We start from the raw sequence: 15,853 nt of genomic DNA, 5'->3' as shown, positions 1-15,853 counted from the left end.
TGTGGGGATGGGGTTTCCATCAATTGTCTGTTTTTTACTCAAAATTAAATATTTGAACTTTTCAATTCTTCAGCAATCACAAGTCTCTCACCTGCAATCAAAGGTTGATGATTTACAATCACAGCAGGAAGTTATACTTGCAAGACATCTGGGTCCTCTTCAAGAACAATTAAGAGCTCATGCTCAAACTGTAGGAATTTTGGTGGGGGAAAAAACTGAGCTAGAAGCAGCAATTAACCACCACACAGCTACAGCCAAGCAACATGCAAGTGAGTTAAATTTGATTAATTGAAAATGTGGTATAAACCATATTTAGATATTTCACATGCTCTCATTAATCACTTTTATCAAAGGTGAAGTTGAAGAGCTACAGAATCGCTTGAGAGCTTCTCGTCATCGTGTAAGTGAACTTGAGAAAGAACTCACATCAGTGACAGCATCTGCCTCAGCATCTAATAAACAGACGACTAATCATGTTCAAGCGATAGACCAGTTGCGTTTGCAAAATGGAATGCTGGCGTAAGATTATCTCTCTAATGAATAAAATTGTTTTTGTTTCTGTTGTTGTTTTTTGTCAGTAATATTAATATTGTATCTTTTTCAACAGCAAACAGTTAGACGATGCAGAAGAGGAAGCCTCAGAACTGCGTCAGAAATTAGGTGCTCGTGTGTCTGAAGTTGCTTCACTTGCAGCACAGCTGCAAGAGAAGCAATCCCAACTTTCACTGTCCCAGTTACGGATCACACAGGTATATAAATGCATCTGTAACGTGATTAAACTATACTTGCTCTTTAATACTTGAGGACCAAACAGAAATATGTATATACATTTATTTCTCCTCGTAGCTGAGTTCATCTGATAATCCAGAGGCCACTGCTGAAATTGAGTCCTTGCATCAGTTGAAGATATCATTGGAAAGAAGGTGCACAGAATTGACTGAAACTGTCCGACAGTTAAGTGCTGATCGTGACCAGGCTGACCAACAATATCAGCAATATGTGGCACAGCTCAATGGACAACTACAGACTGCTCAATCTAAAGTAGGTTTGGTATAGCAAATTTGTTACAGTATTTGGACTTTTAAACAATTCCTTATTATTATTTTTCAATGGTTGATTCAGCTTGAGTCGGTGAACATGGAGAATGACAGATTAAAAAATCGAGAGGAAGACTTGGTCCGAAATATGTCCGAGCTGGAAAGACAACTTCAACAGCAAATTCAATTACACCAGCAGCAACAGCAACAGTTGCAACACAACCAATTCCAGCAACAGGCTCAACAAGAACCCGATCAAAGGCCTGATAACCAAGTAAACCTTGAAGACAAAATCTCTGAATTGCAAGAGGAGAGGCAGAGACTCCAATCATCATTGGCATCTGAGGTTTGGTTCATTGAAATGAAAATTTTTTTCACTTGAGTAACAACCCACTTCAATTGTAATTTGTCTCATTAAACTATTTGCTGTTTTTTACAGACTCAGGAATTAGCTAATCTCCGCCTCAAACTGGAAGAGAAGGATGCACATATTGCAGATCTAGAAACTCTTTGTAATGAAAGACCAGATCAGTCTAGGCTTCTAGCTGCCATGGAGAGTGACAAGGTTGCTGCTGCTCAGGCTACATCCCAGAACACTGTTCTAAAACAACAACTTCAGGAATTACAAGATGGTTTCATCAAAATGGTTTGTATTTCTGTAATTTGAATACCCTATTTGAAATGTTAAATTCTATTTGACCTAGGTATATGTTTTTGTTTAACACCAGAGTAACGATAAACTAAACTTAACAGAAAGTTTAGAGCATGAGAAACATGTAAATAAAGAGATGGGAGAAAAAATTTCACAACTTGCTGAAGAGTTACATGAACTAAGGTGAGAAATAACCTCCTTTTTTCAGAACGCGCAGGGTACAATTTAGATGGATCCTCTACAGCTGCAAGATTATTATTTCTTCTACTTAAATTTTGGAAGTATGTATAACCCTTAAACTCTTTTCCACTGTCTTAGGGTTTTGGTTTCTGAAAAAGAACGGCGACTTCAGGAGTACCGAGAGCATGAACTAGAACACAGCCATGATGATCAAAATTGTAATGGAAGTCATGATCACAATGTAAGTCATGGCAATAATATGAAGGAAAGTTCAGATCATATTCATGATAAGCAGCAAGCGCATGTGACTTCTAGCTTACAAGAACAACTAAGTCAAGCTCATGTATGCATATCCCAAAGAAAATTGGAGTTTTAAGATGATTTATATTCCATACATTTATTGTTTTTGTTTTATTTCATAGGAACACATTCATAATCTCAGTAGTCAGAACAATAACTTGCGCAGGTTGATAAATCAAAAATCTACCGAGAGCCATGAGTCTGGAAGCAGCAGCAGTGCTACAGAAGAAGTTACAACAGATGATGCTGCTGCTGATCATGACACAAGTATGTTACAGCTATTATGTACAGTTTTCCTGTTATATTTCTATATTGCGTGCCAATGCATTTTTCTCAACGCAGGAAGTTATTTTATTATTACATTTTTCCTTTGCAGATTGTGAAGATGCTTCAGATAACCATGCAAATTACAATTGTATGCAGTATGCAATGGAAAAGCTCCAAGAACGTTTTACACGTACCATGGGAGAAGTAGCAGAACTGTCTGATGAAAAACAGCGTTTGGAACATCTTGTCTTGCAGCTTCAAGGAGAGACTGAAACTATTGGTATGACTTCAGGTACTCATTTCTTTCCGACTGTGGGGTCTCCATTTATTTATTGTAAATTTAAAAAAATACTTTTAGGAGAGTATGTTGCCCTCTACCAAATGCAACGAGCTGCACTCCAGCAAAGAGCTCGAGAAAAGGATCATCAATTAGCGAGTCTTTCAGCGGAGCGTGAAGATTTACGCCGTAAGCTACAAGAATTGAATCAACTTATTCAACGCTTGCTAGAGGAAAGAGGAACTGAGACAGCCAAAGAAGCTCTTCCTGTACTTGAAGGACTCAAAGAGAATTCTACTTTAAGAAATGAAACTGGTATGTATTTATTTTAAAACATACTGTGAATTTGAATTTTTTGCACGCTTGATTCAATGCTTCTTTTTTATTTCAGATGTGATTGAGGTTCCTCACATCGCTGATCACGTTGACCAGGATGTTACCAGTGACGTAGCCAAACGACTGTCAAAGAAGATAATGGATATAATTGAAGACATTTCAGTGACTAATGATGTTGAGACATCTTTCCACCCATGTCCCTGGTGTTCAGGAAGACTCATAAATGTTTGAACTATTTTTATCATTTTTATCAGTCCATCAGTCAGACTGGTAGAAACAAATTTTGGCTTTATGAAACTTTCTCTACTTAACATTTTTCAGTGAGAGAAATTAATTACCATTTCGTTCTTGCATCTCTTATACCAAAAAAATGTCATCACTGTTTCTAAATTTTCTAAATTGCCAGTATTGTGGAAAAATGGTGGGTGTATTTTGTATTTATACCAGAGATAAATGCTCTGTTTATACTAGACTTTTAATGTCAAATATTATAACTAATGTATTTGAAGAAAAAATATTTTTAAAGTTACCACATCCTGAATGAATGTCTGTGAATTATTTTCTTATAGTTTTCATAAGAAAATATTATTTAATATTAGTTTGAGCTTTTTAAGATGAAAATCAGTCTTAAGTCCTAGGGTTTTATCAAGTTCAGGCAATATGCCGACGATCAGCACAACGGCATATCGCCTTAACTTTGATAAAGTCCATTTTGTTCTTTTTTTGTTGCTTTCTCCTCTTAGTCCATGGAGGTTTAATGTACAATGTGTCATAGTGTGGCAAATATATTTATTTGTGTCTGTTACACTTGTGTGTTATCATTTAAGACCATTTGCAACAACTTTTGGATAGAGAAAAAATATTTTTTCTGACTGATCTCCGGGCGGAGAAGTGGAACTTCCCTCTTAAAAATGCTGGGCAAATCCCCTGCAGCAAGCATTTTTCTGTCTGACTGAACCGATTGAACAGAGTGTACATAACATACATGAGGACGGAGGGTCTGACCACAAGTGCTTAAACAATACCCTCCATTGTTGCAAATGCGCTGGGGCCGCTGGGGCCCGGTCTCTGACGTGGGGAAGGGGGTTGGGGATCCCATGTTTCTGGGGTGTCAGAGGTCGCGATGGGGGGCGGCAAAGGAGGGGGCGCCCTGACGAGCGCGGCCAAGGCCGCCGTCGCGACCAGGCAGGCCAGGACGGCGCCGTGGAGGCGGCACCCGAGGCCGGCGGACCGCGCGCTCCTGGAGGCCAGGAAGGTGGCCGAGGCCATGGCGGAGGTGGCGCGGCGGGCCGCGTGGCGCTCGGCCGACCGCGTGGGCGGCTACGCGGCCGCGGCGGCGCGCAGGGCGGGCCAGTCCGCCGCCAGGATGGCGTCGGCGGCCGGCGAGTCGCTGCGCACGGCGGCCGCGTCCAAGGCGGAGGAGGCCAAGCTCGCGGCCCTGCGCGGCGCGCGCCACACTGGGGCGGCCGTCGGGCTGGCTGTGAGGCGTGCCGTCGGACTGGCGGCCGCACAGGTGCGTCGTCGGTCGTCGGTGGGTGAACACCGAGGAGTCCTTCACTCAAAAAAATCAGTGTACACCCACCAAATATATAATTTAAAAAATCAAATTAAAAAATAAGGGAAAAATCAATTTAAAAAAATCGGGAAAAATCAATTTAAAGATCATTTAAAAAATCAGAGAAAGACAGACAAAAATCAAGAAAATACAGAAAAATCGATCTACGCTTGTATTCATAGTAAAGGACTCCTCGGTGAACACTTGAACACTCCGGTGACGGTCGAGACGAAACGGTTGTGCAGGTACAGCGCATCATCAACGACAGCTCCCTGAGGCTGATGCAGACCGTCGCCGACCTGGCTACTCGCACCGTCTCTAGGCAGGTGAGCGTAATGTACCACTACTGGCACTGGCGCCTCGGCCATTGACCACACACCAAAGTCTGTTTGCAGTAAATAGCACACCGAGTCTGTTGCAGGTCAAAGCAGATGTAGAGACCAAGACGAGTGATACAGAGAGAAGAGAGTTGAAGAAACTGAGTGGTAAAGGAACTGACAGTATACTAAAGAAACATTGTGAACGTCAAGATATGAAATAATACAATCAAAAAGTGAAGAGTGATGCACATTTCATTTCACAAAAGCAGGCAAAATCTACAATTGAAATCAAATTTACAATAATGATTACATTAATAACAAGAATCTCACAAAACAAACCAAAACAATAGAAATTAATATCGAGGGACTTTAAAAGATGGCTCTGAATCTTTTGAAGTGGATGGTCCCTTCCTTTTTTGAATGATATTTTGAATTTTTTGCCATTCTCTATCCAACTCTGCCTTTTCATTCTTTTCCTTGTTGAATTTTCTTGTCCTCCTTCCATCAGCCATTTTGACACCATACTGGAAAGCAGCCTGTAATGAAGCAGCATGGAAAAAATGTTAATGCAAATGATTTGTATGATGATGTAAAAAGACAGTTCAGAAGGTTTAAGTCACTATTGTGTAAGCAAACAGCCCAAATTTTACCTTTGGTAATGCCTCTTTATTATTCATGTACTCAGAGTACTCTTCTTGGGTATCAAAGTCCCATCTCCCGACTGGTCCTTTCTTGTTGCCCAAATCCATCTTGGTGTAATCAACCTAGGACAAAGAAAAGATTTTTTAAATATTTTTTTAAAAATGTGAATGATGTTGAAGACTGATCTAGTTTAAATGAAGTGCTAAGGCCGGCAGAGAGAACATACCTCATCGTCAGAATCATCAATGGCGTCTTGCATTTCCTCAAGACCAGGGTAGCATTCTGCATATCCCTCAGGTTCAGCAGCCAAGCGGTTAAGTAGCATTCCTTTGGCCTTCAATCCCTCACCCTTACTGCTTAAGTGTAGAAAGAGTATTTTTTAATTAAAACAAGTTCATTTGAATGTGCAATGGAGGTAAAAATGGAGGGTTGCTGGTGGTTACACAGCGGGATCAGGAAATTTACCTGCTACTTCCTTCACCAGCAAGGGCATTTGCAAGAGCAGATGGATTAGGAATTGAACGTGAAACTGAAGGGCCATCATCAATGTCATGTTCTGATTTACTGAAGTAGGGAGCTCTCTTCTTTGCTCTTTGTTCAGCGGCTAAATGCGAAGTTGCTGTGGACGGCTCATATTCTGCTAAATCTGGGTATATATTGAGTTCATCGTCACCCATTCCACCTCTTTTACCAGATTTGTCCTTCCTTCTCCCCTTCTTGCCATGCCGCCCTGTTAGAAAATAATAAAACTTATTTTCTTGTACTGTGGAGTTGCTTTCAAAATTGCCATAAAATTTTAGGTAACATACCTTGACGTAAATATGACAAAATCTGAGCAAGTTTGTTGATGACAATGTCATTTGTGGTCAAAGTAGAATTAGTCTGCAGACTTGGAACATCAGCTTTGCTCCGAATAAGTGTTGTAGGAATGTCAGTCTCTGCAAAGTCACCTTCTAATTCAATGACATAGGCCATACGCCCTGGTGCAAACATTTCATTCATTTCTATTTTTTGTGATGGAATTGCAGCTCGAAAAATATTTCTTCCAAGTTTAGTCTAAAAAGATAGATAGATAATTAAGAAAAGTGCATAATACAAGACAAAAGTGAGATATAAAACTATAAAACAGCTACTAGCCTTGAATGCCATTTCTTTGTCTTGAGGAACTTCTTTTTTTATCTCTTCTTTTCGCTCCACAGGTTTCACAGTTGCAAGTCTCTCAAGTTCTTCATCCTCTTCAGCTTCTTTTGAATGGATTTCAGACCTTACTTTTTGCAAGAGAGCATAATCTAAACCTTTCACCAAATGGGTGTGTTCCATGTCACCACCCAAGAATTTGGATTCCTGAATCATTTGCCTACGCCTCTCAGCAGCATCCAAACCTAAAGACAATGTAATAAATTTATAATATTTCCATGTTTAGGCATAATCTAACTGAGCAGTCGTTCTAACCCTTGCATATGTTGAAGTTGAAGATTTAAACTACACTAACCGGATTTCAAATCAGGAGCAACAGCCCTGTATCCGCTCGCAGCAGATAAAGGATCTTCAGGTTGGTCTTGTCCTCCATCACGTCGCTCTCTAGCACGATCACGATACTTTTGGGCTAATTCTGCCATTTTATCCTCTTCTTGTTTCTTAAGTTTAGCATAGAAGCTCTTTTTCTTACGCCTACGCTCAGCTCTATCATCTGTGTCATCCTCGGCAGAAGTCTAGAGAGTTAACATATCATGTTACAATCCAGTGATGAAAATAGACAAATTTATCGTCAGAAACTTTGCTTACCTTGCTGAGTCCACTGTCTTTATCTTTCATGGCAGATTGTAAGAGAGATGAAAGGGGCGGGAGCGAAGAAGGTGCTCCCGCCCTTGGGGTCATAAGTAATCGTCGGAAATCATCATTGGTAAGTCGTGTCGACTGCTCTCCAAGCTCAGAATCCCCATCTCGCTCTGGCATGTTGCTATAGGTATCTAAATTAAAATCATAAAATGAGGTTAATTAGTTGTTTCAAATTATTAAAATCTGATATGTTGAGAGATAGTGAGGAGGCAAAACTAAAGTTAAAGCGTATAGCTGTTACAGGGGCAGCATCTAAAACTATTGATAAAAATGAAAGTGAAACCATTCTTGTTTTTCATGGAGAAAACTTACCTGGACGTCCTCGACGTCAAACGTTTAGAAGTCCAAAATGGTTGCGGAAATGTAAATTTCCGAAAGACTACAAAACCACTTGGAAGTGTTGAAAATTAATGCATACTCAGAAGTCAATGTACAATTATACAAGCCTCTCGGCTTGTATTTTTCTTCAGGAATTTTTAACAATATTTACTCCACCACAACATTTAAGCAACAACAAAAACAATAATCAACAACAACATAATGTGACAACTGACAGTCGTTTTGGGGTTCGGCTTAGTTTTTCATACCGGAAGTGGAGTGAGTCTGGAAGAGGATAGTGATAGTGGGGGTAGCTTTAAAAGCAAGCGGAGAAGCACCAAAAATTGCTAACATAGATTAGAGTTGGAATAAGTGGTGAAATAAATTTGATTTATGTGTTTACTTTTTTTGAACTTAAGACGCTGCGCTCCTTAAACTTTATTATCAACTTTTTTTCACTTTCGGAACAATATCGCTGACCCCTCTGAAACATCCGACTATGTTTTGCTTGGATTTCAAATCATAAAAAATCATGTCTCCTCTGAACCGGCCGTAGGGGAAGACTGGAAAGTGTTCCCAGCGTTGTAGAAGCTCGGTGCTCAGATTGTGGAAAATGTACGTACCCTGCGAACCAATAAACACGTTGGAGCAGAAATAAAGAAGAATAAATGGGAAAATTGACATAGATGACTAGTTTCTTGCGAAAAATAGATTGTATTCAGAATGTACGTGACTTTTACAGGGAAGTCACAGTCCATTCGAACCACATTGATTTGAACAAAGGGTTGTCAGACTTGTCGACTTTAACCGGGGGTATCGTGTTACAGCGGCATTGCGTGCTCGTTGCAATGCCGTGATATAGGCCTATAACGCGAACCACGACACGACAAGTAGTCACCGAGATGAGATAACACATCTACTTATTTTGGGTTTTGGAGGCAATTAATTAACGTCACCGAGACGGCAACTTTACTCTGTTTGACCTCCTGATCGGCAATATGTGCTCAAATCAACGAGGAGAACGCGCTTACTTTGGGGATCGGGCAGCTCTTGGGGAACTTGGGGTTGTTGCGGTTCACCACCGAGGCGGCGTCCCTCCCGATGGAGACCATCACGTTGCAGTACTCGCCGCCGTCCATGCGGAAGAAGTTCTCCCTCCAGCCGGCGACGCTGTCCCACTTGGCGACGGCGACTTTGAGCTGCTGGGACGTGAGTTTTCCAATGAGTAGAAGAGGGCAACAGTGTTACGCTAAAGTGACACTAGCAGCGCAGTGTGTAGAGTTGGAAACCCTCCGGAGAATTAACGGAAAATTTCCTAAAATTTCCGGAAAAAAGGAAAATTATTTCCCAGACACCGGAAAATTTTCCGTCTTTTCTGGATATTTTGGAAATTTCCTACCCTAACAGTGTGTCCTCACCCCGAGGTCGCCGAAGTCGACGTCCCTCGTCACGAGGGCCAGCCCGTCGAACACCGCGGCCTTGGTGAACTTCGAGTGGTGGAGGGCGCCCGTCAGGTTGGCCACCAAGCGGCCCGGGGTGACGGTGCCTTCGGGGCACTGGGTCGCCTCTTTGAACAGAATGGTGAACGGGCCCTGCGGGGAACACACGTCCAAGCTGTTTATCGCCATCGCCCTGCCCTGGAGGTGCCCCCCGCAGAGGAAACGTTTTCCGAGGCGACGCCGAGGCGACCACGACGCCTGCAACGCGTAGGGTAGGCCAGCCCGCCAGGCAGCTGTGTGCAGACGGCGGCCCGCCCCGAGCGCCCAAGTGCAGGTAGCTCGGTGCCCAAGGTCTATAGGGCGAACGCCCACTCTGCGAGCACCTCCTTCAAGGCCCGCTAAATGATGGTCGAGTGGTCCGTCGAGCACTTACGGCGTAGGAATTGATGGAGGAACGCATCGTGGTGAGGGCGAACACTGCGGGCACGACGACGCAGAAGACGAGGACGGCCAGCGCCGCAATGCTCATGCTGAGCTCGCGGCTCGCGCGGGTCCACTAGGACCGGCGCGCCCGTCCTCGCATGTCCCATAGAACACGGCCCGGTACTACGAACTTGGCCCGGGCCGTGTTTGCTCTTCTGTGTAACTAATAACATCCAGCTCGTGCCATGCGCTTTAGTGACGCCAGTAACGTTCACTGCCCCCCCCCCCTTATCACGTCGCTCTCTAGCACGATCACGATACTTTTGGGCTAATTCTGCCATTTTATCCTCTTCTTGTTTCTTAAGTTTAGCATAGAAGCTCTTTTTCTTACGCCTACGCTCAGCTCTATCATCTGTGTCATCCTCGGCAGAAGTCTAGAGAGTTAACATATCATGTTACAATCCAGTGATGAAAATAGACAAATTTATCGTCAGAAACTTTGCTTACCTTGCTGAGTCCACTGTCTTTATCTTTCATGGCAGATTGTAAGAGAGATGAAAGGGGCGGGAGCGAAGAAGGTGCTCCCGCCCTTGGGGTCATAAGTAATCGTCGGAAATCATCATTGGTAAGTCGTGTCGACTGCTCTCCAAGCTCAGAATCCCCATCTCGCTCTGGCATGTTGCTATAGGTATCTAAATTAAAATCATAAAATGAGGTTAATTAGTTGTTTCAAATTATTAAAATCTGATATGTTGAGAGATAGTGAGGAGGCAAAACTAAAGTTAAAGCGTATAGCTGTTACAGGGGCAGCATCTAAAACTATTGATAAAAATGAAAGTGAAACCATTCTTGTTTTTCATGGAGAAAACTTACCTGGACGTCCTCGACGTCAAACGTTTAGAAGTCCAAAATGGTTGCGGAAATGTAAATTTCCGAAAGACTACAAAACCACTTGGAAGTGTTGAAAATTAATGCATACTCAGAAGTCAATGTACAATTATACAAGCCTCTCGGCTTGTATTTTTCTTCAGGAATTTTTAACAATATTTACTCCACCACAACATTTAAGCAACAACAAAAACAATAATCAACAACAACATAATGTGACAACTGACAGTCGTTTTGGGGTTCGGCTTAGTTTTTCATACCGGAAGTGGAGTGAGTCTGGAAGAGGATAGTGATAGTGGGGGTAGCTTTAAAAGCAAGCGGAGAAGCACCAAAAATTGCTAACATAGATTAGAGTTGGAATAAGTGGTGAAATAAATTTGATTTATGTGTTTACTTTTTTTGAACTTAAGACGCTGCGCTCCTTAAACTTTATTATCAACTTTTTTTCACTTTCGGAACAATATCGCTGACCCCTCTGAAACATCCGACTATGTTTTGCTTGGATTTCAAATCATAAAAAATCATGTCTCCTCTGAACCGGCCGTAGGGGAAGACTGGAAAGTGTTCCCAGCGTTGTAGAAGCTCGGTGCTCAGATTGTGGAAAATGTACGTACCCTGCGAACCAATAAACACGTTGGAGCAGAAATAAAGAAGAATAAATGGGAAAATTGACATAGATGACTAGTTTCTTGCGAAAAATAGATTGTATTCAGAATGTACGTGACTTTTACAGGGAAGTCACAGTCCATTCGAACCACATTGATTTGAACAAAGGGTTGTCAGACTTGTCGACTTTAACCGGGGGTATCGTGTTACAGCGGCATTGCGTGCTCGTTGCAATGCCGTGATATAGGCCTATAACGCGAACCACGACACGACAAGTAGTCACCGAGATGAGATAACACATCTACTTATTTTGGGTTTTGGAGGCAATTAATTAACGTCACCGAGACGGCAACTTTACTCTGTTTGACCTCCTGATCGGCAATATGTGCTCAAATCAACGAGGAGAACGCGCTTACTTTGGGGATCGGGCAGCTCTTGGGGAACTTGGGGTTGTTGCGGTTCACCACCGAGGCGGCGTCCCTCCCGATGGAGACCATCACGTTGCAGTACTCGCCGCCGTCCATGCGGAAGAAGTTCTCCCTCCAGCCGGCGACGCTGTCCCACTTGGCGACGGCGACTTTGAGCTGCTGGGACGTGAGTTTTCCAATGAGTAGAAGAGGGCAACAGTGTTACGCTAAAGTGACACTAGCAGCGCAGTGTGTAGAGTTGGAAACCCTCCGGAGAATTAACGGAAAATTTCCTAAAATTTCCGGAAAAAAGGAAAATTATTTCCCAGACACCGGAAAATTTTCCGTCTTTTCTGGATATTTTGGAAATTTCCTACCCTAACAGTGTGTCCTCACCCCGAGGTCGCCGAAGTCGACGTCCCTCGTCACGAGGGCCAGCCCGTCGAACACCGCGGCCTTGGTGAACTTCGAGTGGTGGAGGGCGCCCGTCAGGTTGGCCACCAAGCGGCCCGGGGTGACGGTGCCTTCGGGGCACTGGGTCGCCTCTTTGAACAGAATGGTGAACGGGCCCTGCGGGGAACACACGTCCAAGCTGTTTATCGCCATCGCCCTGCCCTGGAGGTGCCCCCCGCAGAGGAAACGTTTTCCGAGGCGACGCCGAGGCGACCACGACGCCTGCAACGCGTAGGGTAGGCCAGCCCGCCAGGCAGCTGTGTGCAGACGGCGGCCCGCCCCGAGCGCCCAAGTGCAGGTAGCTCGGTGCCCAAGGTCTATAGGGCGAACGCCCACTCTGCGAGCACCTCCTTCAAGGCCCGCTAAATGATGGTCGAGTGGTCCGTCGAGCACTTACGGCGTAGGAATTGATGGAGGAACGCATCGTGGTGAGGGCGAACACTGCGGGCACGACGACGCAGAAGACGAGGACGGCCAGCGCCGCAATGCTCATGCTGAGCTCGCGGCTCGCGCGGGTCCACTAGGACCGGCGCGCCCGTCCTCGCATGTCCCATAGAACACGGCCCGGTACTACGAACTTGGCCCGGGCCGTGTTTGCTCTTCTGTGTAACTAATAACATCCAGCTCGTGCCATGCGCTTTAGTGACGCCAGTAACGTTCACTGCCCCCCCCCCCCCACCCGCCCAAACCCTTCCCCTTTCCAAATCTCTCTTTCTTTCCATCTCTCTCTTCCAAATGATGATTGACACCGGGTACACCTTTGCTACCAGGCCGCCGTGCCCCCTCCTAAGTGAGGGGACAAATACATTTGTGGGCAGCACACTCAACAAAGATGGCGGGTGTGGCACATAATCTGTGGTTTTCGCGGGAGGAAGGGGGGTGTTGGCGTTTTTATCTCCTCCACGCAGAATTTTGGAGAAACTGTCAAATGCATGCCCATGAACAGCTTTGGCTGAGCTCCGACGAATCCTCGCGGGGTTCCCAAGCACCGGGGGATATCTTGCCGTGTCCTGCCGCGATAGCATCTCCACCTGACGTGAGGACACAAAAACAATACAGGCGCAGAGCACGGAGAGCGGAACGCGAGGAGTGGAGCGCAGGGTACGCGGGGCACAAAGTGCAGGGTACAGGATGCAGGGCAGGGTGCAGGGTACAGGATGCAGGGCAGGGTGCAGGGTACAGGATGCAGGGCAGGGTGCAGGGCACAGGGTGCAGGGATCAGGGTGCAGGGCACATAGGGTGCAGCAGGGCACAGGATGCGGGGCGTGAGGTGCCCAGCGCAGCGCAGGGTGCGGAGCGCAGGCAGCGTAAGAAACAGAGAAACCACCCTTGCATCTTTAAAAGAAGGCATTTTGAGAGGAAACTGTGGCGGTCGGAGTCGCTCAGGGGGAGGGATGTCGCTCCCCTGCGAGGCGGAGGGTAGGCCGGCCGCTCGCGCGCCGCGTGCGCTCAGCGGCCTACCCCGCGCCTGCCTCCGGCCTGCGCCGGCCTGCGTCTGCCGGCCGCATGAATGGACGAATGGGACGCCGTTGCAGTGGGCAGGGCCGGGCCAACACCGTGGCGGCGGCGGTGGAGGGGCGGCGGGGGGCGGGCGAGGTGAGGCCGGCATCATGTGTCTCCACGGCCGCTGTCTGTCGCGCCGCGCCGCGCCAGCGCCAGCGCAGTCGCGGTCCGGGGTCCACCTCGCGCAGCGCCGCCGTGTCAGGAGGACCACGCCGTCCGGGACCACCACCACCACCACCACCACCACCAGCAGCAGCAGCAGCAGCAGCAGGACCACGCCGACGACGAGGAGGCGGAGGACAACCGACGCCTTCGGCGCACCCCCACACGCGTGATATGCCCAGCACCGCGTCGTCTCGCGGCACGTCGTTGACGCCACCCAGCACGACGCCGACGACGACATTGCACCGACCGTAGTGTCCACCACCACCAACGTGCTCCGCGGAGCTGCTGCAGCAACAGTGTTCATAGTGTCTTCCTCTGTGCCGTCGTAACTGTGTGAAGTGCATCGCTGTTTTGTTGCAAACAACGGCATCTGCTGGGATTTAAAGGATTTACAAACGAAGACGCCGGTGTGTGCGAGCCCCGCGGGGGCCGGGCCAGTTCGCCCCGCATCACACTGATGCTGCTGCGCGCTGCGTCTCTCTCTGCACCTCTTCGCATTGACTGGATTCTCTTCTCCGGACAGGTAAGCTTTGCGGGGGAGGAGGTGGATACAGTGGGGACTGGGGACAGGAGGGAAGAGGGGGGGGGGAGCACCAGCTCGTTGCGTTCGCGACCATAAAGTCGTCCTGTTGCGGACGTCGTTGTATGCAGGGCGCGCGGGGCGGTGCGGGGCGCGGGGCTCGAGCTTGCTTGAGCAGCATTTGTACCGTTAGCCGAAAGCTTTACATGCGCTCTCATCGGCATGCGCGCTCTCATCTTGCTCTCCTCTGCCGTGCAGCGGCGGCGAGGCCAGGAGACGACAAGCGACCCGAACCGACTCGACCGTCGCCCGCCCCGCGCAGTCAGTCAGTAAAACGGCTCTGAGCGGATAATCTTAACGGACTCCCGAAAAAGGGAACACGCGACAATAATAACCAACACACACAATGTAGTAGCGACCCACGAGCGCCGCGACCCGGCGTTGTTGCGACGAGGACGCCGCCGCCGAAAAAGAAACACCCCAATAAACGGCTTAGTCTCCTGGGCGTCTTGCTCCGCGAGGACTAGAAGGCGTTCAGGGGGGCCGGGGCGCGCCGGCGTCTGGTCTGCGCGGAATGGCCGCGGCCGGGCCCACACCCTGCCCCACATCCTGTGTGCGCTGGGGACGGGCCCGTACACGCTACGTGCGTGCGTGCGTGCGTGCGTGCGTGCGTGCGTGCGTGCCTGCGTGCGGTAAGCCTTTGCGCGCGGGGGCGCGGCGCAGTAGCAGCGTGAACGCAACACTACGCACACTCACACACGCACGCACTCACACACACACACACGTGAACAGTACACACTGTTGCACGTACATCAGGGACGAAACCGAGCGGAGAATAATAGAGGCGACAGGGCGGGTCTGGTGGTACTCCGAGTGTGTGTGTGTGAGTGTGTGTGTGTGCGTGTGTGTTCGTGCATCTTGGCTTCCCCTCCTCTCCCCTGCAAACACGGTGGCGTGTGGTAGTTTTGATGGCACAAGGCTGGCCAAGCACTTTAGTAGCGGACGCACGGGGGGACCCCGCCGCACCACGACGACGACAAGCTGCAGCTCCGGCATCGGCGTCCCCCATATAGAAAGTTTTGTGCAGCGAGCAGCATGGCGATGCAATCCGGTATTCGGTGTCATAGATTTTGTATATTACATTTTCGTCTCGATAGCTTGCACATTTTCCCAGTGCATCGTGGGCATGTCCGCGCCCGGCGGCGGCGCTGGACAACGCCGCCGACTCCAGCTGACACCCCGCTCCAGTAAGGATAAGGCTGTCCCCACCGCGGCGAGCTCCACGGCTGGCCCTCGGCGCAGGGCGTGCCCATAGGGCGTGGTGTGGTGGCGGCGGGGCGGGGTGAGGCGGGCGAGCGTGGGCGATCTGGTCCCACCACTCCCCCCCTCCCCTCCACCCCTGACCCACCCCCTCACCACTCTCTCCTCCCACCCCAGATACTAACGTCCCTCGACTTCCCAAGGCAATAATGAAATAACACAATATACGCGTTTACCTCTGCGTTATTTGGGCTGTGCCGGAAATCGCATTTAACTTCTTTACATGAAGAGGTGGCCGACCTGCATCGTCCACATATACAGGGTGGTCCACATAGACCCGTTCCTTTAATTTGCTTTTACTGTATCGGATGCGGGCGTGCGTTGTACACACGGATCCGTCAGGCTGAAAAAGGCTCGCTGAAACGAACGCTGCGCCTGTACGTAGGCAAACCGGTGGGTCATTTAA

At 47.6% G+C, this 15,853-nt stretch overlaps 5 protein-coding genes across 9 annotated transcripts in view; 2 read left to right on the top strand and 3 right to left on the bottom strand.

Annotated features, from left to right (window-relative positions):
- LOC113217365 (golgin subfamily A member 2) overlaps positions 1-3,854 on the top strand; it is a 5,707-nt gene extending 1,853 nt beyond the window's left edge. The window contains exons 4-15 of one of the 2 annotated variants that reach the window (XM_026437234.2): positions 74-269; positions 354-519; positions 608-749; positions 847-1,041; positions 1,123-1,383; positions 1,477-1,683; positions 1,766-1,872; positions 2,008-2,110; positions 2,292-2,436; positions 2,546-2,716; positions 2,795-3,028; positions 3,105-3,854. In XM_026437234.2, the coding sequence (XP_026293019.1) occupies positions 74-269; positions 354-519; positions 608-749; positions 847-1,041; positions 1,123-1,383; positions 1,477-1,683; positions 1,766-1,872; positions 2,008-2,110; positions 2,292-2,436; positions 2,546-2,716; positions 2,795-3,028; positions 3,105-3,280 (2,103 nt within the window). In that variant the 3' untranslated portion in view covers positions 3,281-3,854. Of the gene's footprint in view, positions 1-73; positions 270-353; positions 520-607; positions 750-846; positions 1,042-1,122; positions 1,384-1,476; positions 1,684-1,765; positions 1,873-2,007; positions 2,213-2,291; positions 2,437-2,545; positions 2,717-2,794; positions 3,029-3,104 lie in introns of both variants that reach the window. The other variant, XM_026437233.2, reaches the window with a different exon arrangement.
- A 467-nt stretch (positions 3,855-4,321) lies between these two features.
- LOC127749904 (uncharacterized) lies at positions 4,322-5,145 on the top strand. Its single transcript, XM_052269930.1, has 3 exons — positions 4,322-4,562; positions 4,850-4,930; positions 5,026-5,145. The coding sequence occupies exons 1-3, from the start codon at positions 4,416-4,418 to the stop codon at positions 5,143-5,145; spliced, it is 348 nt and encodes a 115-aa protein (XP_052125890.1). The 5' UTR covers positions 4,322-4,415.
- Positions 5,146-5,158: 13 nt separating this feature from the next.
- On the bottom strand, positions 5,159-10,670 carry LOC113217405 (protein Red). 4 transcript variants are annotated; one of them, XM_052269960.1, is made up of 9 exons: positions 10,459-10,670; positions 10,093-10,277; positions 7,059-7,278; positions 6,704-6,948; positions 6,376-6,622; positions 6,032-6,296; positions 5,793-5,922; positions 5,575-5,688; positions 5,159-5,460 (listed from the first exon to the last, which is right to left on the bottom strand). In XM_052269960.1, the coding sequence occupies exons 2-9, from the start codon at positions 10,261-10,263 to the stop codon at positions 5,278-5,280; spliced, it is 1,575 nt and encodes a 524-aa protein (XP_052125920.1). In that variant the 5' UTR covers positions 10,264-10,277; positions 10,459-10,670; the 3' UTR covers positions 5,159-5,277. The 4 variants fall into 4 exon arrangements, with proteins under 4 accessions (XP_052125920.1, XP_052125921.1, XP_026293083.1 ...); XM_052269961.1 differs by lacking the exon at positions 10,093-10,277 and adding an exon at positions 7,352-7,536; XM_026437298.2 differs by lacking the exons at positions 10,093-10,277; positions 10,459-10,670 and adding exons at positions 7,352-7,536; positions 7,718-7,919 and having other exon boundaries at positions 5,793-5,919.
- Positions 8,142-9,769, bottom strand: LOC113217407 (uncharacterized). The gene is made up of 4 exons (XM_026437300.2): positions 9,596-9,769; positions 9,142-9,315; positions 8,755-8,922; positions 8,142-8,347 (listed from the first exon to the last, which is right to left on the bottom strand). The coding sequence occupies exons 1-4, from the start codon at positions 9,689-9,691 to the stop codon at positions 8,168-8,170; spliced, it is 618 nt and encodes a 205-aa protein (XP_026293085.1). The 5' UTR covers positions 9,692-9,769; the 3' UTR covers positions 8,142-8,167.
- Positions 10,568-12,559, bottom strand: LOC127749916 (uncharacterized). The gene is made up of 4 exons (XM_052269965.1): positions 12,337-12,559; positions 11,883-12,056; positions 11,496-11,663; positions 10,568-11,088 (listed from the first exon to the last, which is right to left on the bottom strand). The coding sequence occupies exons 1-4, from the start codon at positions 12,430-12,432 to the stop codon at positions 10,909-10,911; spliced, it is 618 nt and encodes a 205-aa protein (XP_052125925.1). The 5' UTR covers positions 12,433-12,559; the 3' UTR covers positions 10,568-10,908.
- Positions 12,560-15,853: the final 3,294 nt, after the last annotated feature.

The sequence above is a fragment of the Frankliniella occidentalis genome, unplaced genomic scaffold (genome assembly GCF_000697945.3).
Source record: "Frankliniella occidentalis isolate FOCC.00 unplaced genomic scaffold, Focc_3.1 Scaffold106, whole genome shotgun sequence".
Classification (NCBI taxonomy): Eukaryota; Metazoa; Arthropoda; class Insecta; order Thysanoptera; family Thripidae; genus Frankliniella; species Frankliniella occidentalis.
This window is presented reverse-complemented; position numbering and strand designations above follow the sequence as displayed.